This window comes from Labeo rohita, chromosome 3 (genome assembly GCF_022985175.1).
Source record: "Labeo rohita strain BAU-BD-2019 chromosome 3, IGBB_LRoh.1.0, whole genome shotgun sequence".
Taxonomy (NCBI): domain Eukaryota; kingdom Metazoa; phylum Chordata; class Actinopteri; order Cypriniformes; family Cyprinidae; genus Labeo; species Labeo rohita.
Window position 1 is genome coordinate 23,512,114 of NC_066871.1, and position 23,520 is coordinate 23,535,633.

At 38.0% G+C, this 23,520-nt stretch overlaps 1 protein-coding gene across 1 annotated transcript in view; it reads left to right on the forward strand.

The window, feature by feature from the left end:
* The window catches only part of xylt1 (xylosyltransferase I), an 82,248-nt gene that overhangs the window by 51,338 nt on the left and 7,390 nt on the right, over positions 1-23,520 (forward strand). Inside the window, exons 5-10 of the mRNA XM_051105680.1 lie at positions 5,575-5,655; positions 5,792-6,008; positions 7,764-7,940; positions 11,835-12,100; positions 16,902-17,097; positions 20,449-20,782. Of these exons, the coding sequence (XP_050961637.1) occupies positions 5,575-5,655; positions 5,792-6,008; positions 7,764-7,940; positions 11,835-12,100; positions 16,902-17,097; positions 20,449-20,782 (1,271 nt within the window). The remainder of the gene's footprint in view (positions 1-5,574; positions 5,656-5,791; positions 6,009-7,763; positions 7,941-11,834; positions 12,101-16,901; positions 17,098-20,448; positions 20,783-23,520) is intronic.

The window sequence follows — 23,520 nt, forward strand, 5'->3', positions numbered from 1 at the left end:
ATTAGCGTGCATAACTCTTCAGTCCATAATGAGAGCAGGATGAGAGGTTGAGCAACCCAGCAACTCCCCCGGCTACAATCAATATTACAGCCATGTCATTTTCTGCAGCCCTCAGAAATCAGGGTGCTAGAGATCGATACGGCCGTGTGATGAATTCTGGCCTGTCCCGCGCAGCCGTTCAAGGTTAATCCTGCCTCTCTATCACTCCGTCGCACGCCACACCTCCAGACCGGAGAGGAAAGTTAGCTATGAGCCAAAGCCCCTTTAAAGCAGAACATCAAAGAAAAATAAAATGATTCTTTTCATCTCAAGCTGGGAGTCGGGTTCAGGTGCGAGCTATAAGTAGCCTGTCAGTGTGTGTGTGCGTGGTGCAGTGATGTAGTTGCTATCATTTGTATTATACTGTGCAGAAACACCATTTCTCTAAAACATGAGGACAAATCGGTCCATTAAGGAGTCCGATCCGGCTCCTCCGGTCGTGGTGATGGAAAGTTATTTCTCAGTCCACTATCAACAGAAACATAGGTCAGCAGAGAGGAAGCTTTAAGGAAAATAAACTCAACAAAAGAAATGTTGAAGACAGCATTAAGTCCACAACATGAAAAAAAAGTTTATTTATGTAAGTATACTTATGTACTCTTAATCAAGGTTTGCTTTCAGAAAGTGAAGCAGCGCCTGTCCACTTGTTTAGTGGCCTTGGTTCTGGAAGCATTTTTCCCATTCAAGTCTTTAAGAGTTGTAAGTCTTCATTTAACAGGTATATGAATCAAACCAACCAACTACAAAGCGAGTCACAACATTTCAAACTTTGATTCGAAGCAAAGAAACATCTGAAAATTGGACAAAAAGACAAGGGTACAAAAGGTACAAAGTAAATAAAAATTTCCTGATAATTTTCTCACCACCGTGTCATCCAAGATGTTCATGTCTTTCTTTAGTCAAAAAGAAATTAAAGGGTTACTCCACCCCAAAATGAAAATGTTGTCATTAATCACTTACCCCCATGTCGTTCCAAACCTGTAAAAGCTTTGTTCCTCTTCAGAACACAAGGAAGATATTTTGGATGAAAACCGTGAGGCTTTTGATTGTCCCATTGACTGTCAAGTAAATACCACTGTCAAGACCCTGAAAAGTATGAAAGACATGGTCAAAATAGTCCATCTGCCATCAGTGGTTCAATCTAAATTTTATGAAGCGACGAGAATACGTTTTATACGCAAAGAAAAAAAAACATTTTATTCAACAATTCGTCTCCTCCACGTCACTGTAATGTCATTTTGGAGAATATTCGCTGGACGCAAACTGCGTATGCAGTTCTGTGTCAGCCACACTACACGGATACGTTTTCTATGTATATTTACGTTTAGATTTGAACGAAAACGGCGTACGAAAAGTATTCTTGACACGTCATACTTTCATACTTTTCTGGGTCTTGACAGTGTCTTTACTTGGCAGTCAGTGGGACAGTCACAAGCCTCGCGGTTTTCATCCAAAATATCTTACATTGTGTTCCAAAGATGAACAAAGCTTTTACAGGTTTGGAACGACATGGGGGTAAGTGATTAATGACAAAATTTTCATTTTGGGGTTGAGTAACCCTTTAAGGTTTTTGAGGAAAACATTCCAGCATTTTTCTCCATATTGTGGACTTTAATGGGGATCAATGGGTTGAAGGTCCAAATTGCATTATCAATGCAGCATCAGATGGCTCTACACAATCCCAGCCAAGGAATAAGAGTCTTATCTAGCAAAACAATCGGTCATTTTCTTTAAAAAAAATAAAAATAAAAAAAATATTTATATATCAATCAATTTTTACAAAGCATAAGTGCAAAAAATGTCAGACGCCCTTTAGATGAAGAATGTGATTACATTGTTGATGCAGAGCTAGTGCAAGATGAGCATTTGTGGTTAAAAAGTATATAATTTTTTTTTTTTTTTTTTTAAATGACAGATCGTTTCGCTAGATAAGACCCTTATTCCTCAGCTGGGATAGTGTAGAGCCCTTTGAAGTCCGCTATATGGAAAAAAAAACTTGGAATGTTTTCCTCAAAAAACATAATTTATTTTCGACTGAAGAAAAAAAAGACATGAACATCTTGGATGACATGGAAGTGAGAATATTATAAGGAAATCTTTATTCTAAAAAAGTGAACTAATCCTTTAACATTCTCATAGCTCATCGTAAATCTGTCTGTAGAGGTTTGTAAGTTATCATTTATTCCCCTATGAAGAAAACGAATGGTATTTTTATTTCTGGAACCTGATTGTTGTACGCCAGTGCAACAGATCTCCTCTGATTGGACAGAAGTGAGCACAGACTGATAGATCAAGAAGGCAAAGCCTGTTTGGCCTCCATTAGACCTAATCTCAGTTTGGCTAGACCGACTTCAAGGGTTATCTTCCTGACATTGAATGTTTTTCTCACTCTTGGCACCCATGGCCTTTGACAGAGGAAGCGAGCACGAGACAGGAAGTGAGGTGAGAGACAGACAGAGGGAGACAAAGCCAAATCCACAATGTTCATCACGCCTGACTTCAGTGCGTTTGCAGACGCTTGACTTTAATGACACTGCAGATTGCGCTCAGCTTCATAGCGGCTGCTGCCATTACCTGCTAATTGCGGATGACAGCGCGTGTTAGAGGTCCCGGGGGGACATCTTCAGTCTTGGCCTTCCTAAAGACCTGTGCACAGCCCTTTTGCAGAATGCTTTGTCGACATGTCGTGACTGCGGTGCCGAGGGACGTGCGGTACCTGCGTCTGGTGACTTGGCTGCTTATTTTCCCCTCTAATTCCCTCCTGATGTCCGTCCTTCTGCATGGATGCCTGTGAAAGGGGCTGACAAAAAGCTCTGTGCTCTATAGGCGAGCCTGGACGCCAGGGGCGGAGGGCTCTGTTACACAGTGGCTTTGTCAGGAGCGCCAGGCTCTTTTCTTCCATTTATCCGCACCATCTTGCTCTTTTTCTCTGGCCCTGTTTTTAAGTCAGCGCAGCTGTATTTATGGCCTTTTCATGAAGAGAGAAAAGGAGAAAACAATGAGTCTGGACTCTGTTGTTCTCCTCTTCCCATGTGGTCACATGGGCTCCATGATGCCCTCTTCTGGAACGGAGTAGCTTTACAGACCATTTCAGAATGAAATACTAGCTTACTAAGTACTATGCAAAATATACTCTATTTAAAGTACAGTTGAGGTCAAAAGTTTACATACACCTTGTGCCCCTTGTGTACAATCTGCAAAATGTTAATTATTTTACCAAAATAAAAGGGATCATACAAAATGCATGTTCTTTTTTATTTAGTACTTACCTGAATTAACATAAAAGATGTTTATGTATAGTCCACAGCAAAAAATAATAGTTACATTTATAAAAAAAATGACCCCATTCAAAAGTTTTTTTAGTGATAGTTGTTTATGAGTCCCTTGTTTGTCCTGAACTACCTGCTGTCCTTTAGAAAAATCCTTCATGTCCCACAAATTCTGATTTTTCAGCATTTTCAGCATGTATTTGAACCATTTACACTTTTTGAACTTTTGAACAGAATGAAGATGTGTACTTTTTTATTTTGCCTAAATATCATATATTTTTTCATTTATTACTGCCCTTCAGAAGCTATGAAAGATACTTACATGTTTACCAGAAGACACAATCATTTAAATTTACCCTGAACTTCAAATTCAGAAGCATTCACCCCCCAGCTCTTAATGAATCTCATTTCATTTGGGTGCATCAGTGAGCTTCCACATTTTTCAAAGTCTGATTTATAAAGGGGTTCAAAAAAGATATAATTTGCTTCCAGTTCATTCATCACCACTGAGATCCAGTTGGGCACATTGTGTTATGGTATACAGTATTCCTTATGGTGTGCTCTGGTTGCACTCTGTGCAATTGTAGCAGGCCATCCAAGTATTCCATGCCTAGAGAAAATTTGCATACCATGAAGAGACCTCAAAAATTAAGCGTAAACATGCCCTCTCCCTCTCATTCTTCTGCTCCCTCCCACTCGCACTGATGCTCATTATTATTGCAGAGTTTTGACGGCACTGCAGTCAGATTTCAAATCTCGCTGGTAGCTCGGTTACAGAATACAGCACTCTAATAGCCTGAGGTCTGAGTTTAGCCAGCGCAGGGAGTGACTGGCAGCTGTACATGCACTGAGCACTGGAGCAGGGTTTCATTTCAAATGCCACCCTGGGTTTCCCATGCTGATCTTTGGCAAACAGGAAGACACTGCGGGTCAGAGTGCATTTGTGTGTTGATCTTTTTACCACAGCAGTTAAACATTTAATGTGGCTGTATAACACACAGGATGATGTAGTGTCTTGAAACTTAGAAGACGTGTGAGATAAAGTAGGTGTGTGATTGACACGTGCAGCCGTAGGTGTGTAGACGACATCATGCAAGTGATGACGGGATGACAGTGCGTTTACTATGGAGCTAAAAATCACATGCAAACATCAACAAATTCACCTAGGCTATTTATAACCCTTTGGTTGCCAACAAACATTTGTTGCCTTCTTTTGGACAGTTTTCCTCTTTACTTATTTTTGCAATCAATTCAGAAGCAACCAATCTTTTTCCCGAAAATCAGCGCATTGGTAAAACTTAGAGACTACCAGCCTACAAAGAATTGCTTGTAAAGTTCTGGTTTTGCTATATTATTACCAAATATTGGATTCAATCTTTTTATCAACTTGTCTTTCAGTTAACATTCATTTTGTATTTGTTTTTGGAACTGACTGATCAAAGGCCTTGTGATCTGATCTTATGCACCCCATTTTTGGATGAAGTTATCCACACCAAAAAATTTGCAATCTGTTCCAAACAGAAAGGTTAGATGAGAAACTTGCATAACATTTTGAAAAAGCTGGTCATTTTTGACCGGGAACACCAAATTATGTCAGTCAAAAAGGATTTTTCTCCATATAGTGGACTTCAGTGGGAATCAGCGGGTTGAAGGTCCAAATTGCAGTTTCAATGCAGCTTCAGAGGGCTCTACATGATCCCAGCCGAGGAATAAGTCTTATCTACCAAAACAATTGGCCATTTTCTAAAAAAAAATGTTAAAATTTATATAAAATTGAAGTCTCTCATTGACCATGTTTGCAATTACTATAAAATTCTTGTTGGCAGTCAAGGCTAGTAACCAAAAAGTTGCTGGTTTGATCCCCAAAAATGTGAGCCATGACTGCTGTTCCGTCGGGCAAGCCATTTTTCAAATTTTCTCATTGCGATAAGTAAAGATTTTATTATTCTTTATCTTCATTGTGAAGTTCTTTCCTCTGTACCAGAGGCATGCAGTGGAAAAAACAAATGTGAAAGAGCAATGTGTTTGGGGAAAAATGACTACAGACGTTCAGGCAATGCACTGCGACAGGCGGTGAAACAGGGCAGCTGGCATTAGGGGCTGTATCTGGCTCTTTATGTGAGCTTGGACTCACCCAGAATCCCTCGTGCTCCGCGCTCATTTACACTGTGGCTCATTAGCCTGATTAGCAAGCTCTCTGTTACTCTTTCTCTCTTTCACTTGTTTTGCTGTTTTCCCTTCCAACGTTTTCTCACTGTCTCCTCAGGACCAATGATCAGCTGGTGGCCTTCCTGTCCAAATACAGAGATATGAATTTCATCAAGTCCCACGGGAGAGATAACGCTCGGTGAGTGCTGACGTGTGATCGCGCCGATGGCTTATGGTGCCCAAGACACTCAAACGCGCGCCAGTCGCACAGAAGGGTGCCTTTTATAACCGATAAAAATAAATTTGTAATTTGCATTGTTGATAATCGCCAACAGATTCATCAGAAAACAAGGTTTGGACCGGCTTTTCTTCGAGTGTGACACCCATATGTGGCGGCTTGGAGACAGGAAGATTCCAGAAGGCATATCCGTGGATGGAGGCTCTGACTGGTTTCTGCTAAACCGAATGTTCGTGGAGTATGTCATCAACTCTCAAGATGACCTTGTGACCAACATGAAGCGTTTCTACGCGTACACACTCTTACCTGCAGAGGTGAGACAACCAAAATAATGCTAAATAAATTAATGCTAAAGAAGTTAAAATGTGTTGTTTTCCAGCAAAAAAATATGTAAACTTACTTAAAGGGATAGTTCACCCAAAAATGAAAATTGACGCTCCAAACCCATAAGACCTTCGTTCATCTTCAGAACACAAATTAAGATATTTTTGATGAAATCCGAGAGCTTTCTGATCCTGCATAGACACGTTTAAGGCCCAGAAAGGTAGTAAGGACATTGTTAAAATAGTCCATGTGACATCAGTGGTTCAGAAGTTTTAATTTTATAAAGCTATGAGAATACTTTTTGTGTTTAAAAAAAAAAAAAAAAAAGTATTTTCTTCCATGTCAGACTTTGATGCTCATTCACGACTACCTTTCTGGGCCTTGAACATGGTAGTTGTGTTTCTGTCTATGCAGGGTTAGAAAGCTCTCGAATTTCATAATAAATATCTTAATTTGTGTTCTGAAGATGAACGAAGGTCTTGGAACAACATGAGGGTGAGTAAATAATGCCACTATTTTAATTTTTGGGTAAACTATCCCTTTTAAACAATGGAAATTTACTTGCCTGAATAAGGTATTTGGAGAATATATAGAGAATATATTGCATCACATTTATTATTGTTGTCTTTTTCTTATTTTGAACAAATCTAAATAAATTTATAAGTGGGGTTTAAGTTTAAAACAAGAAAAAAATAGGTTAAGAAAAATTATTCTTATAATCTCTGAAAACAAATGTAACCCCAAACCACAAAACCAGTCATAAGTAGCACGGGTATATATTTGGAGCAATAGCCAACAATACATTGTATGACAATTATACATTTTTCTTTTATGCCAAAAATCATTAGGATATTAAGTAAAGATCATGTTCCATGAAGATATTTAGTAAATTTCCTACTGTAAATATATCCAGACTTAATTTTTAATTAGTAATATGCATTGCTAAGAACATAATTTGGACAACTTTTCTCAAAAGTTTTATTTATTTATTATTATAATTTTTTTTTTTTTTTTTTTTTTTTTTGCACCCTCAGATTTTCAAATAGTTGTATCTCAAATGTTGTCCTATCCTAACAAACCATACATCAAGGTTTCATGTGATGTATAAATCCTAATTTCAAAAAATTGACACTTATGACTGGTTTTGTGGTCCATGGTCACACATTTTGTCTTCCTGTTGATTGTGAATTAAATGCATCTTGTTTTTGAAAATATTTAGGTATTTTTCCTCTAAAAACTGACTTTGCATTGCACAATAGTCCAAGGATTCTGCTACATTAATTCACTAGATTGGCGTTTCATTAATATTTCTAACTTATTCATGAGTTTGAAGTTTACGATGATAAATTGAGTAAATTTCCGAAAAGCGAGATGAATTTGCATAGCTTTATTTGCTCATTTGCATTGTGTATTTGCTCATTTGAAATGACTCTGTCAATGTGTTAGTTTTAATGAAGGGCCTTTTGCTGTGCCGTGGCGAAATTGGATTCTTCGCTCTGTCTAGGTCTAGTTATTCACCGCTGAGATATTGGATATTGTGGCTTGAGAAGGCAATTGGCCCTTTTTTTACTGATGTAGACATTTAACACACTAGACCTCCTGACAGGGCCATTCTGTTAGACATCCATCTTCATTTTATCAGATGTCATTATTCTGTTTCAACCTCTTAGTCATCTATTTTCTCCTCTTTCTCTTCACCTCTCACCGTCCCTTCCTATTTATCATCCTCCTCCCTGTCTTCACAGTCGTTCTTCCACACGGTCCTGGAGAACAGCCCGCACTGCGAGAGCATGGTGGACAACAACCTTCGCATCACTAACTGGAATCGAAAGCTGGGCTGCAAGTGCCAATACAAGCACATCGTGGACTGGTGCGGCTGCTCGCCCAATGACTTCAAGCCCTCAGACCTGCCCCGTTTCCAGGTGAGCGTCTCGTACCCTTCCCCTCTCGGTGTCCGACTGGATCGGCGCAGTCTGCGCTAACAGGAACAGTTCAATGAACCCGATCATTAGTTAAACACTTTTAAAGCCTTTTCCGTGACAGCGCTGACCTCACGCCCGAAGGAGACCCGCGCCGCGTCCTGTTTAGTCTGAATAAGCACAATAGGCCTTTAATTTACCTTAAACAAACACCTAATAGTGTGAGACAAGCTCTCCAGTCAGTAGCGATTTCAATCGTGATTAGAAATCCAATGAGACTCAACTAAAGGAAAGCCTTGCTAACTCGTGCCTGCACAGGGGATCTGTAATTAACTCCGGCCGGCAGAAAAGGACGATGAGGGATCAATTCCGAGGCGGTCTCTCATCAAAAGGATTCTGGTAGTGAGTCAAGTATAGTGGAATGAGGCTGTGGAGCTTGACCGCAGTAGCCAATTCCCTCTTCCCCCCCCAACTTTTGGTCTGGAAGTCTCTCATTAGCCTCCAGTACAGAGTCAATCCTAACGTGGTCATGCCCGACCCCGGTGACTCACTCTCTCTACTGTAAATGGAGCTACAGGCCCGGTCGAAATGAGTTTTAAAGTTGTCATTCCCAGCCTTGGCTGTGCTTTATTTTTTCCATTCTGCTGCAACAGAACTGCAAGTTTGCATTTTCTCTCTCAACCTATTTTTCCTCAATGTCGTGTTGCTCGCCGTGTGGTTTCGCATTAAACCATGCAGCGGTCTGTTCGGCAGGCCGTTTCCTCATAAACTCCCTACTGTGGGCTTGTGTGCCAAACCATGACATCATCACCGTGTGCCACATCAGGCAGCTTTTGCCACTTGCTTGCTTTTTTAAAACCAACCAGCTGATGAAGGCACGTGTTTTTTTTCTCCTTCCCCATTTAACCACAATGGTGGATCTTGATGTTCATATATTCAAAATAAGCATTTTTTTCCTTTTTTAAGTTATTTTGGCCCTGATGTATTTATAACTAGTGTTTCCTGTTCTAAGTGAGGGTTGAAAACCCAGCACCATCATCGGCGTATTCCGGGCATCGCTAAATGTTTACAGCCACAACTGCTCTACATAATGGAGTCCTTTCACAAAGCCTGCGGTTAACTCATTCAGGCCTGTGCTGGGGGAAGGGTCTGCGAGCGTTTAGCGGGTCATTATCACTGAAGGCATGCCCATAGTGAGTATTGAGTAATTATTCTGTGACAATACCTCCTTTCTCACAGACAGCTCTGAAGAAGTGGACAATGGGAGAGGAAGGGAGGCTTGAAATGTGTCGTGGCAGTTCGGTTTTTATCTGAGCATTTCTCACCCCTCACCCTATAGAGGCCTAAAGCGTATAAAAAAGCTTCCTTTGACATGCCTCTCCAAATCACTTTATTATATGTCTCATGCTTTCTCTCTTTCTCAGATGTTTTTTGCCTTCTAAATCTGTTATAGGGAGAATTCACCCAAAAATTAAAATTCATTTAACTCACCCTTTGTCATTCCAACCCTGTATGACTTTCAATTTTCTTTGGAGTGCAAAAGGAAATATTTTAAGGAATTGTACTGTTATTGAAAAAATCAATTGTTGAGCAAGTACATAACCAGACCCACTTTGAGTGGTTTGGGTCATTCGTCTTTGCATCACATCTGTATACATGAGGAAAGAGTTTTAAACGGTGCATGATGTTAATGAAACATATATCAGTGACTGAAACTAAATTATATTCCGGTTTTACATGTGCATCTGATTACAGATACAGTCAAAAGTCAAGTTTACATAAACAAAAGTCAAAAGTTTACATACACCTTGTAGAATCTGCAAAATGTTGGGATTATACGAAATGCATGTTATTATTTATTTAGTACTGACCTTTTTTAGTCCACAAGAGAAAATAATAGTTGAATTTATAAAAATGACCCTGTTTAAAAGTTTACATACATTTGATTCTTAATACTATGTTGTTACCTGAATGATCCACAGCTGTGTTTTTTGTTTAGTGATAGTTGTTCATGAGTCCATTGTTTGTCCTGAACAGTTAAACTACCTGAAGGAAAAGTCCTTCAGGTCCCACAGCTTCTTTGGTTTTCAGCATTTTTATTTATTTGAACCTTTTCCAGCAATGACTGTATGATTTTGAGATCCATCTTTTCACACTGAGGACAACTGAGGGACTCATATGCAACTATTACAGAAGGTTCAAATGCTCATTGATGCTCCAGAATGAAACACAATGCATTAAGCTGGGGATGTAAACTTTTGACATGTACATTTTTTATTTTGCCTAAATATCATATATTTTTCATTCAGTGCTGCCCTTCAGTGCTACAGAAGATACCTGTATGTTCCCCAGAAGACAAAATAAGTCAAATTTACCTTCTGTAATAGTTGCATATGAGTCCCTTAGCTGTCAAAATGCTGAAAAACCAAAGAATTTGGGGGACCTGAAGGATTTTTTTGAAGAACAGCGGGCAGTTTCACTATTCAGGACAAACACAGTATTAAGAATCAAGGGAATGTAAACTTTTGAACAGGGCCATTTTTATAAATTCAACTATTATTTTCTCTTGTGGACTATATGTAAACGTCTTTTGTGTAAAATATCTTATTCAGGTCAGTACTGAATAAAAAACAACATGCATTTTGTATGATCCCTCTTATTTTGGTAAAACAATTTACATTTTGCAGATTCTGCAAGATGTTCAGATGACATTTTCTGGTGAAACCTCTTATTTTGGACGTATTTTCAAGACATAGTATCTGTATTAAGAAGTACAGTGAATATCAACACTGGTGCATTAACTGACATCCCACACATACACCTCAAAATATTAACCCACGTAAATAACTGCAATTGCATGTTTCAAACAGAGACTGCGACAAAGGGGCAAAACTTACAGACTGCAGCTTTAACAGTCTGAATGATTTGTTCAAGAATCAGACTTTTGAATCCAATCTTTCCAATGATTAATTTGATTTAGTTCACTGTAGGCCTTAGGTTCAGTGCAATATTGACTTTTTACAATGTTTTTACAATGGCACACACTCTATAAAAGTTCTTGATCACATACTATTCAGAACTTACAGCTTTCACCATTGTTTTAGGGAGTTTTTGATCGCTCTCAGAAAGTCGTTTTGTCAGCTGTATAGTCGGTATGTTGTTAAATAACACTACAATCCATTGAACGCACTGCACTTCTATTCCCTCACAGAGTCGTTTTCATTCCTGTCAGAATTATGATTCTACTCTGACTAAGGACTATAAACGCTTCAAATAATTTGTTTACAAATCATACTCATTCAGTTCTTCTGAACTTTTTCTATAGTGTTGCACTGAATAAAAAGAGTCGTATGAGGTTTGAAAGACAAGAGGATGAGTAAATGATGACAGAATCTTAATTTCTTTCATGACTCATTGTTTTGATTTTTCCATCTTCTAGGATGTTCTCCTGAAAGATGTCTGTCAGGGGTCTGATATTGCCTGAAAACTATTTAAAGCATGAAGATTTTTTTATGTTTTTAGTTCTTTACAGATGTTGTCCCTCTTCTTATCTGTTTTATGTTACACATGTTAGTCTGCTGGGAGTCGAGGTGGATGTGAATAAAAAGCAACACCACCGTTTCATACCAGACATATGCCACTTTGATTTTTAGGTTTTGCTGTCAATTATCTCTGGAGAATTTCCATTTCAGATTCTTTTAGCGTTTTCCCCCTTCTAGCACATCACACTGGATGGTGTGCCACGCTTTTTCGGTTTTCAGTCGCTTCGCTCTGTCACTATCTCTCTTTCTCTTCCTGCTTCTCACAGTCTCAGCAGGCTGTCTTGTCTATCAGCGTCTCTTTGTCTTCACACTCACGCTCTCTGTGTCTTTCTCTCTCTGTCTTTGTCTCCATCAGCAAACCACCAGGCCCACATTCTTCGCAAGGAAGTTTGAAGCCAGTGTAAATCAAGAGATAGTGAATCAACTGGATGGCTTCCTGTTCGGGAGTTTGCCCCAGGGCACGCCGGGTCTCAAGGCCTACTGGGAGAATGTTTTTGATGAAGCGGATGGTATTCACAGCCTGTCCGACGCACATCTCACTCACTATCATGCCTTCGCCCGATTGGGTCTGGCACGGACTGCCAACTCTTTACAGGGTGACAGCAGTGACAACAGCTGCAGGTCAGTACTTAGTATATTGTATTTTTCATTGAAGTGCAACATGAGTTGTCAGGACTTGCTTTAAGGTTTGCATTTAGATGATCTAAATTTATCGTTTTGACTTTGGGGTTTGCCATTGACTTTTTTTGTATGGAAAAGAGCAGCTTGCACCTTACTGGAAATCAGTGGGTTGGTGTCAGGACCCAGATTGTACACTGGAAATCGTGAGACTACTTTAACTGGTTGATGGTAATTGAATGACCAATTAATAACTCCTTGCATATTATAGTTGACACAAACCGTTTTAAGAACCTGTTTTTAATGTAGTTCAACTTATTTTACTCTCAGTAGGTTTAGTCATAGTTTTCAAGGATGTCAAGTTGACATCATTTGGCTAGCTTCTAACAAGTGACAGATGAATTTGCATAAAAATTAAAAAGAATCTGATTGGATGCCATTTTTGATTGCATCCTGATTGAAGTAAATTTTTAGTCATTTTTTTAAAAAAGTGATTTGAAAATTATAGGTCATTTAATCAATAATGTCAGTACTGCCATGTAGAGCCACATAATTAATTGTTAAAAGACCGCGATCGCAATTCAAACACCCAAGCGATATCATTTCTAAATAACAATTAGTCTGTGTCTATTACATGACAGCAATTAGTCTATTTGTCTACCGTGTCTATTAAATGTTGTAAAAAATAATTTCTGTCTTACAGTCATTCATATCATCTCAGAAATACTGGGATAAAAGTTTATACTTTGTCTGTGGTAGCAATCAAAATAGAGCAAATCACGTTTTAAAAGTAATTGCGGTTCAAATAACATTTGTGTGGCGAAAGGTGGTGACAAGTAACTTAAATTTATTTGTCATTCATTCATTCAAGAGATTTGTTCAAAAAGGCTGATTCATTCAGTAATCAGGGTTTCCGCAGGTCTTAAAAAAAGTCTTAAATCGGTCTTAAATCAGAGCAGCAAGTCTTAAATTCGTATGATCATGGCATTAATTTTCATGACGAATTGTTTCCTCGTGTTTCATTTTAAAGTGAAGAGAAAGCGTAATTTCTGTGCTACATGGTTTAGGTCGCTCAATATTCATTAAACAGTACACGGTAGATGGCGGTATGTGCTGCTTCATCTGTCAGTCACCCGAAGAAGAACTTAATAAATAATCATTTAGTTCAGTTAGAGAACAGACAATGCAATTAAAACTGAATGCAGCTGCTCAATGCAGTGTGCCGAACGACAGTTGCATCACAGGTCAGATTTCATTAATCACCTGAAGAGAGTCAAGCTGACTGACAAGAAGAGAGAGGTGAGAAAGACAAGACCATGGCAGAAGAGCTTCAAAACGAAATGCAAAAGCGCTTGTTTTAAAAAATATTTTGGATTTTGAAACCCCTGTTGACTTCTGCCATTTGTCTAAGGTGATAGTGGAAGTTTCATATTTATTTGGTTCTGTGGTGTTTGCTGAATTTTAATTAAACTGTGTAATTTTATTTATTTATAATTTTTTTTATTACATCAAGGTGTATGCCGTGCTTCCAAGCTTTCTTATTCATTCTGCTAATAAACGTTCTGCGTTTCTTATTTATTTGGTTACATAGTGTTTACTGATTTTCAGTTTTTAAGATCTATTTAAGATTTGAATAAGTTATTATTTTATATTAGGCATATAACATGGTGTGTTTTTATTTATTTTTTTAATAGAAGTTTGTTACGTTATGTTAAAGCCGCTGATTTAAAAGTGAAAGTAAAATGCGCACAACGCTTTTACAAGCTACTTAAAACTTAATGAAAGTGAAGAAAAGAGAGAAAACTGAAACGAACTAAAAACAAACAATTGTTAGATGCTGAAATTAGCTGAATGCAAATTTGAAAGTGAAAGTAAAACTCGAACTATACTTAGTATTGTTTTCCCTTCTATTTTTCTTTCCTTAAATTTTCTTTAGTTGATCTTAAAAAGGTCTTCAAAAAGTCTTAAATTTACCCTGGTAATGAAACAATGAAGTATTTATGAGTAGACCTAAGTCATTGAATCATTCATTCAAACCAATTTTTCATAATTTTAATATTAAAAATTGGTTGGTTGATTTTTATATACGTATATTACATGTTATAATAATTCATTTGAATTAATTATATACTTTTAAATAGACTGCAGCAATTATTTTTTTGTAGTAAATTACCAAAAAGTAGCCAATTGCAATTATTTTGATATAAAATAATTATTTTTGGCTGAAGAATTGGTATTTCATTTAATACATTTTCAGCCCACTGTTTTTACATTCTGACTATCAATTGGGTGTAATTTACTGTTAATTTTAATTTAACAATAATTAGTTGATTTTATTACTGTTGTACTCCATTAAGTCCCATTAAAATGTCTCCATTAAAATCTCCCATTACTTTTGACTTTGTATTTCAGTATAATGTGTTTTTTTCCTTGTTTCTGCGACTCTAGATCATCCTTTCTGATTGCCATCCAACCAGTCACTGCTCTAAATAAATTATGTAGTTTAAAAACGAAATGTAATCATTTTCAAGTGAATTGTTCCTCTAACATTTGTGTGTGTCCATGTTTTTGTTAGTGTGGGTTTTTCATAGTAATTATGTTTTGTTTACAACCGCATGTATTTTGGCATTCTGGTTGTTCTGAAAGCTAAAGAAGTGCACGCTCATTTGTGGTGTCTGCTGAGGGATGCGCCGCTTTGTTTGATCTCACTTGCAGCAGATCTGAAGTTCCTCAGCTGTCCAAACATCTGTCATTACCGAGATAGAGAAGAGAGAGAGAGAGAGAACCGGACGGACAGAGCTGAGAGAGGATAAGGGACAGAGAGTTTGTCAGTCTGCCTGCTGTGTTTATGTGTTTATCAGTGCAGTAATGCCTGGCGTCGCTGCTGTTTCTGTGCAAGGAGAGCGCCTGTGCATTCAGACAAGTGAGCCACAGTATTTGGACCCTGCAGAGGGACTCGTCAACACAAGGAGGCGGTTGTTGCCGGTCGGTGGGGGTTGGGTGGTGCCGCTCGGGGTCCGCGAGTGAGGCAGCGCTCTGTTTTTCGCAGCCCTCTGTGACATCAGCGCTGCGAGGCTGAGGTGGGCCGCTTGAATAGCAGCTCTGTTAGTCCCTGCGTGCTGCCCACCTCCTGCGGTGACAGAGGACGGGGGAGGAGGCGGGGGGGACAGCCGCACCGGTGTAAATATTTGCTGTTCTGCTTGTCAGGCAAGCGGTGCTGGGATGGAGCACCTCCAGCCTGTGCTGGAATACTGATGAGAGCGCGGCGACGGAGCTCAGGGTGGAGATCGCCGTGAGAGCAGCCATCCGCTCCGCATGGCCGCCCGCGTCTCTATCAACTCCTGCTGCTCCTCCTTCTGTCTGTCTGTCTCAGTGTCTCACAGCCCAGCGCTTCACTCACCTCTTTACAACCCCACGTCTAGAGAGAATAAACTTCACTCAGAATACAAAATTATTGGTTTGGCTGCTCTGAAGTTTTTTTTTTTTGTTTTTTTTGCAGTGAAGAGCTTGTTAACAAAAGCCAGAAGAAACTTTGAAATGTCAAAGTCAAGTACTAGTCGAATAACTGGTCTTAAAAGAGAAGTTCACTTCCAGAACAAAAATTTACAGATAATGTACTCGCTCCCTAGTCATTCAAGATGTTCATGTCTTTCTTTCTTCAGTCGTAAAGAAATTGTTCTTTGAGGAAAACATTCCAGGATTCAGGAGTTCAACGAGAGCAAGACAAGACGAGCGTTTGGCATTAAAAAAAATTTAAATTGTATTATTTTTTATGAAAATAATCTATCATTTCGCTAGATAAGACCCTTCTTTCTCAGCTGAGATCGTTTACAACTGCATTTGTGATCATTTGAAGCCGCATTTAAACTGCATTTTGGAAGCACAAACTCGGGGCACCATATCAGTCCATTATATGGAGAAAAATCCTCGTATGTTTTCCTCAAAAAAACATAATTGCTTTACGACTGAAGAAAGAAAGACATGAATATCTTGGATGACGGGGTGTAAAAGGCATTTATTTGATCAACTATTTTTATTTTTCTACTGTAATATATTTTATTATGTATATACTGTATATATGAAGAGTTTATTTGCAAAAACAGATAACTCGGGGGGTTTTTACATTTTCAAAAATCATGTATTTTTTTATGTTATTTTATGTTTTTATTGTGTTTGCTGTATTTTTATTTTTTATTTTTGTTATTTTTTAATTTATATCAAAAAAATTATATGTGTGTGTATATATATATATATATATATATATATATATATATCTTTTTTTTTTTTTTTGGTCATTACTCGAGTCTCGTATTATTATTGTAGTATTATTGTGGAAACATTATTTTTAATTTACAGTTATAACCAAAGGTAAAATGCAATTATAATATTTGAAGGTTTGTTTGTCATGTGTTTTAATGCATAATACTTTCTAAAGGTGTAACAATACAGTTATTAATTGGATCATATAATGCATTATAAGGTGCATTACAAGGCATAATTCATGCATTTAAACTATTTTCTAATGCGTTATATATGAAGGCTTTAGATAAAGTGTTACCTAAATCTCCTTACTCTAACCTTTGATCAATTTAATGTGTTCTTAAAGAATAAAGTACTACTTTCAATCAAAAGACCCCAAGCTAATGAAAAGTAGTGTATACAAGGAAAAATCTAATGTGGTACATTCCTCATGTTAAGTCACCAAAACAAATATATGCAAAAAAAAAAAAAAATGTAAAATGCAAAAAAGTTAATTTTGTGAGTTTATTAAATGAGGGTTAAATGACTTCTTTTGTGCCTTTAGGTATTTTTCCATGGGACATCCTGTGTCTGTACACATCTACTTCCTGTCTGATGAGTTCCAGGGATACCTGGTCAGGCATCATGCCACCAACCTGGCAACCAGCAAACTGGAAACTCTTGAGACTTGGGTCATGCCTAAACAGTTCTTCAAGTTCACCAATCCACCCAATAACTTCAACAGACTGCAGTTTGCAGAGGTTAGTAAACTCACAGTATTACAATACACACACACACACGCTGGATATATTCTTATAGTTAAGGGTTGATGGGTAGCGCATTTATGTGCTTTCTGTTGGTCATTTTTATTCATGAACAGAAACTGTCAACATGCAGTGTTTCATAAATAAAAGTTTTAGGACAGTGCTTATTTTGTTCTGTCTCACTGCAGTAAAACTGTCTTGGCAGTCTATAGGTGCAGAAGCGCCCCCGCAGTACCCTCAGAATGTATGCAATGCTAAGAAAATTGACCTACGAATATTATTGGCAATCTTACACCGCTGCACATTGTGCTTGACATACTCCGTTAAACAACCAATAATTCAGGCGTTCTTCATTGATTTAGCTGTCAGCCAGCGCCATACCTGTCATCTTGCCCTTTGGCGTAATCAGTGATTTGTCTGCCACGAGTATGGGGATAAAATAATGACTTCACGCTGAACTGCCCTCAGTTTATCTGTTGGAAGCCAAGGGTACATGTTCGGCTTCAGACACAAGAGTTAGATGCGGATAGATGACTTGAAGCTGGATATGAACATCTCTAACTACAATACTATTAATAGTGAACAATCACTCTGCTGTATTTTTAAATAAAATAAAAATGTTCAATGTTTAATATGTGTTGCTAATAATGTGAGTAATAAGAAGAAATAATCTTTGTTTTGTGATGTACGGAATTTCTCAGATGTATATTTTTTTAAATTAAAAAAATAGAGTAATGGCTGCTGAAAATGTAGCTTTGTCATCACAGGAATACATTATGTTTTAAAATATATTAAAATGGCAAAAAACTGTTATTATAATCTATTATAATATTTCGCAATATGTGACCCTGGACCACAAAACCAGTCATAAGTAGCATGGGTATGTTTGTAGCAATAGCCAAATGGGTCAAAATGGCAAAAATTTTTAGGATATTAAGTATAGATAATGTTCTATGAAGGTATTTTTAAAATTTCCTACCGTAAATATATCAAAACTTAATTTGTGATTAATCATATGCATCGCTAAGAACTTAATTTGGACAACTTTAAAGGCAGTTTTCTGCAGTTTATTTAGATTTTTTTGCACCCTCAGATTCCATTTTCAAATCGTTATATTTCGCCAAATATACTTACAGACACCAGTTTTTTTAAAAGATAGTGTATATCATATATTGTGTGTTCAGTATGTATGTATATGTATATTTATGGCTAATAAATGTTCTTAAACATTTAGATAGTTCACCCAGAAATGAAAATTACCCCATGATTCACTCACCCTCAAGCCATCGTCAGTGTATTTGACTTTCTTCTTTCAGGCGAACACAGTCAGAGTTATATTAAAAAAAATGTCCTGGCTCTTCCAAGCTTTATAATGGCAGTGAATGGGTGTTATTTTTCAATAGTCCAAAAGAAGTCCAGAAAAGCACATCCATCCATCATAAACAGTGTCCCACATGGATCCAGGGCCTCCTGAAGCAAATCAATGCACTTTTGTAAGATAAATATCCATATTTAAAACTTAAACTTTTAACTTGTTGATTGTATGTATTCCGAAAGAAGAAAGTCATATACACCTAGGATGGCTTAGGGATGAGTAAATCATGGGGTAATTTTCATTTCTGGGTGAACTATGCCTTTAATTCATCTGTGTGGCAAAAAGTTACTTTTGGAGCCTTTCTGGATGTCATTTTCTAGCATCAGTCCTTTGGGGGACTCCCGTAGACAAGACAGCAGAGCTGTAAAGTGCTTAAACCAAGTCCAGCTGGGTCCCAGGCATCTTCCCAACAGAATGATCAAATTGATTTGCCGTGTTTTACTGAGGTGCGGGCACGGCTGTGGGGGGATATGGGACAGGTCAACCGTAATGAGACTCCCGCTGTCGGTCACATCCTCGGTATAAAATTCTGTTGTTTCTATGAGTGGCCAGCGGGAGCTAGCATTAGACGGCTCCAAGCCACCAGCACCCCCCATCCCACAAGTCAAATTACCTCACAGTGGGAGAAACATTACACTGGGCACTGCTGATCGTTGGATGCAATTATGCTCATCTCAGCTGGTACTGGCTGTCCCAATTGGTGCCATCTGTTTACTTACGATGGGATCTTGTGCAATTTATTTGGCTGTATGTGCCTCTCTTAGGGAGCCACTGGTATGTACACAGCTTAGGTATCCTGGTATTCTGCTTTTTTTAGGGGATTGAATTTCAAGGATACAGAAAGTTTGTACAGCTTCCATAGTAATGGTGCAGTGTCTGGAGAGGGTGAACTGACACATCTCTGCATCGAGAACGACACACTCAGTCTCACAGCCCCCAAGTGTTCTCTTCCTGCCTCACTTACCTTCATTCTTCTTAACTTTTACTGTTTCTGCCTCTCCAACTTCACTCTAGATCAGTGATTCTCAACCAGGGGTATATGTACCCCAAGGTATATGTACTCTGGCAGGTTCCAAGGGGTGCTTGAAAAGATTTTGCTTAAACATATGGAAACGTGTTGAAAACAGTGTTAAGCTTTTACAATATACATAATAAATTATATAAAATCAATATTAATATAGGTCACATTTTATTTTATGGCTCAGTTCTCACACTTAATTAACTATAACTACAACTTTTGCCTCAATAAATCCTAATTACTGCTTATTATCCATATGTGACCCTGGACCACAAAACCAGTCATAAGGTTCAAATTTTTGAAAATGACATTTATACATAATCTGAAAGCTGAATAAATAAGCTTTCCATTGATGTATGGTTTGTTAGAACAAAATTTGGCCAAGATGCAACTCTTTGAAAATCTGGAATCTGAGGGTGCAAAAAAAAATCAAAATATTGAGAAAATCGCCTTTCAAGTTATCCATATGAAGTTCTTAGCAGTGCATATTACTAATCAAAAATTGAGTTTTGATATATTTACAGTAGGAAATATCAAAATATCTATATAAGTACAAAATATCTTCATGGAACAGGATCTTTACTTAATATCCTAATGATTTTTGGCATAAGTGCTACTTAAGACTGGTTTCTTGGTCCAGGGTCACATATAGTGGACTTCAATGGTGGCCAGTGGGTTAAAGGTCCAAATTGCAGATTAAATACAGCTTCAAAGGGCTCTGCACGATCTTTTATGGGTCTTATCTACACAAATCGGTTATTTAAAACTGACTTTACTAACATTACTTTTCATGTTAAATGATATCCAGAGTGAATATGAACATTGGTTTGTGTCAATAAAGAGGTACTTGAGCCTTATTCACTGTGAGGGTACATCAGGGTAAAAGACTGGGGGGATACTAATCTTGACTTTCTTATTCATTTTCTGTTCTTTGTCATATTCTCTCAAACATCAGATTGGAACAGACTGGGATGCTAAGGAAAGGATATTCCGGAACTTTGGCAATCTGATGGGACCCATGGACGAGCCTGTGGGAATGCAGAAATGGGGGAAAGGGTCAAATGTGACCGTGACTGTGGTGTGGATCGACCCCACCAATGTCATCGCCGCCACCTACGACATCCTGATCGACGCCAGTGCTGAATTTACTCACTACAGGCCTCCACTGAACCTGCCCTTGCGGCCCGGCATGTGGACCGTACGTGTGCTGCACCACTGGAGCCCTGTGGCAGAGACGCGCTTTCTGATCACTCCCCTCACCCACCACAAACACCTGCCTATACGCCAAGGTGAGAGTTACACTGTATACTGAAGATGACAGAATTCACAAACGAATCGTTCACTTGAACTGGTTCTTTTTGATGAGTCAGTGGAACTGTTTCCAAACTGTGAGAATCGTCAGTGTAAGAAATTTGTTTGGGGAGACATGATAGAATTTATGTAGCCTAATTGAGAAGAGAGTGATAAAGATGTATTTAAAAACATATTTTGTTCACCTTATTTGGGTGAGACTTCTGGTTGATTAGCTGCTATAGGGAAATAACGAGAAGAATAACAACATGCAGTAAACTGTAAAACTGTTTTCACTACAAACCAGTGTGTTCATAATTAAGATAATACATTCAAATAATATGGTAAGACACACCAATCTGCAATATCAAGCAGCAAAACGAGTTGTTTTGTACAGCTAAAAATAGCTAGACGCAGATGAGACAAGAAGCCAGACACATAGAATGTACAAAAGGGCCAGTCTTGCAGGAAAAATAAGGTGGATAAAAAAGAAAGAAGACAAAAATACACTTTGTGATGACTCAATAGATTCTGTCAGTCATTCATTGAACCTGTTTGTTTAAATGAAGCATTGAACAAAACAATTCCCTAAAATTAATTCAGGTTTTTAACGTTGCTCTTTACACCATTTTGGTCTTATTTTCATTAAAAACTAAAACTATTCAATATTATACTGGTTTTATTTAATTTAATGTAGTTTAATTTCATATTAAACTACTTAATTTAATATTATTTGTTAAAAACAGTTATTTGTGAAATTAAATTGAAATAAAAATCTTGGATGGAAAACGATGTTTATAAATTGAAAGGGTTCCCTTTGCAACTAACTGAAATAAGATAAGTTTAAGTTGAAGAAATAATACTAATAATATTAATATTAAAATAAAAATTAACTGAAATCTAAAGAGAAAATATGGCAGAAACGCATAACAAAATAACTAAAATGAAAATATAAAAATCATAGCTAATTCAAAATACATCACAATATATAATAATTCTATAATACTATATGTGACCCTGGGCCATAAAACTTAAGTAGCACAGGGATATTTGTAGCAATAGCCAAATATACATTATGTCAAAATGATGAATTTTTCTTTTATGCCAAAAATCATTAGAATACTAAGTAAAGATCATGTTCCATGAAGATATTTTGTGAATTTCCTACCATAAATATATCAAAACTTAATTTTTGATTTGTAATATGCATTGCTAAGAACTTTATTTGGACAACTTTAAGAAGATTTTCTCAATATTTAGATTTTTTTTTTACAACCTCAGATTTCACATTTTCAAGTAGTTGCATCTCGGCCTTATTCAGCTTTCAGATGATGTGTAAATCTCATTCAGTCTCAAAATAAAAACAATAGATAACCTCCCATCCACCAACATGAGCTCAACATACTCAGCACCAATGAAACTTAAAGCTAATGTGGATGTTAAATATGTTCGCCAATCTAAGTTAACAAACATCAGCTTTAAAGGGATAGTTCACAAAAAAAATGAAAATTCAAATGTCATTCCAAATCTGTAGGATCTTCATTCATCTTCAGAGCACAAATTAAGATATTTTTGATGAATTCGAGAGCTTTCTGACCCTGCATAGACAACAACGCAACTGACATGTTCAAGGCCCAGAAAGGTAGGAAGGACATCGATAAAGTAGTCCATGTTAAATCAGTGGTTCAACCGTAATGTTATGAAGCTACGAGAATACTTTTTGTGTGCAAAGAAAACAAAAATGACAGTCAACACGCATTCACAAGAGTACCACGGCACTTATGGGACATGAGGGTGAGTAGTTAATGACAGAATTTTTATTTTTGAGTGTACTGTCCCTTTAAAATTCACAGGGCAAATATAAATCATTTCCACAACAAACAACCTTGTTTTTTCTTGTCAACTCTCAGAGTTGAAGAAAATACGAAAAAAACAGTCTAAACTGGCTATCGTAGCATATAAAATCACTGGAGAAAATGCTCTGCTTTTGAAGCTTTGATTTATGCGCCCTTGCAAGCTCGTATATTTAAAGCAGAATGAGAAATGCTCCTTCCTCACAATCTAATGACTAATCCTCTTGCATTTTGGGTGCTTTTTTGAAGACCACAGTCTGACACTATGGTACACTGTATATTAAACTGCCTCAACCTTTCAGGTCATCCCACCCCCCCGCTTTCAAAGGCACTTTCTGCCTTCACGTCTAGCTCTGTGCCTGGGCCGCTCGCTTGCCTATATATAGCCCCGGCTCACAGTCACGAATGAGTAATACACCACGCCGGGTCACCTTTCATTGGAGTAAACTCAAAAAGATTACTGTGCAGGGGCCGCGATCGGTATCTCCAGCCCATTAGGGACATTTCGAAATAAGTGTGGTGTGCGGTCATCGGCAGATCTGTCCTCAAAACGCTCCTAATGAGGGAGAGCCTGTGATTGCGGTTCGGCGTGGGAATGGGCGGGTGATAAACATACGTGATTTACCGGACTGTCGTATGATTAATGTCTACGGCAGGCACCGAGTCCTTTTGCTCGCCGTGCCTCTGCACCCACAGCTAATAAAAGTTTATGGAGTGTGTTTATGCGGCCCAGGTCGGTCGGCTCACTGTAAGCGACGACGCCAGCCTATCCATGCACTTCCTGTGAGCATGAAATGGCATGTTCTGGAAGGGAGGTGGGCGAACCTGGAGAGAGAGGGGTCAGGAAGAGACACAGAGGGTGATCTGTGAAGGGCAGCTGGAGG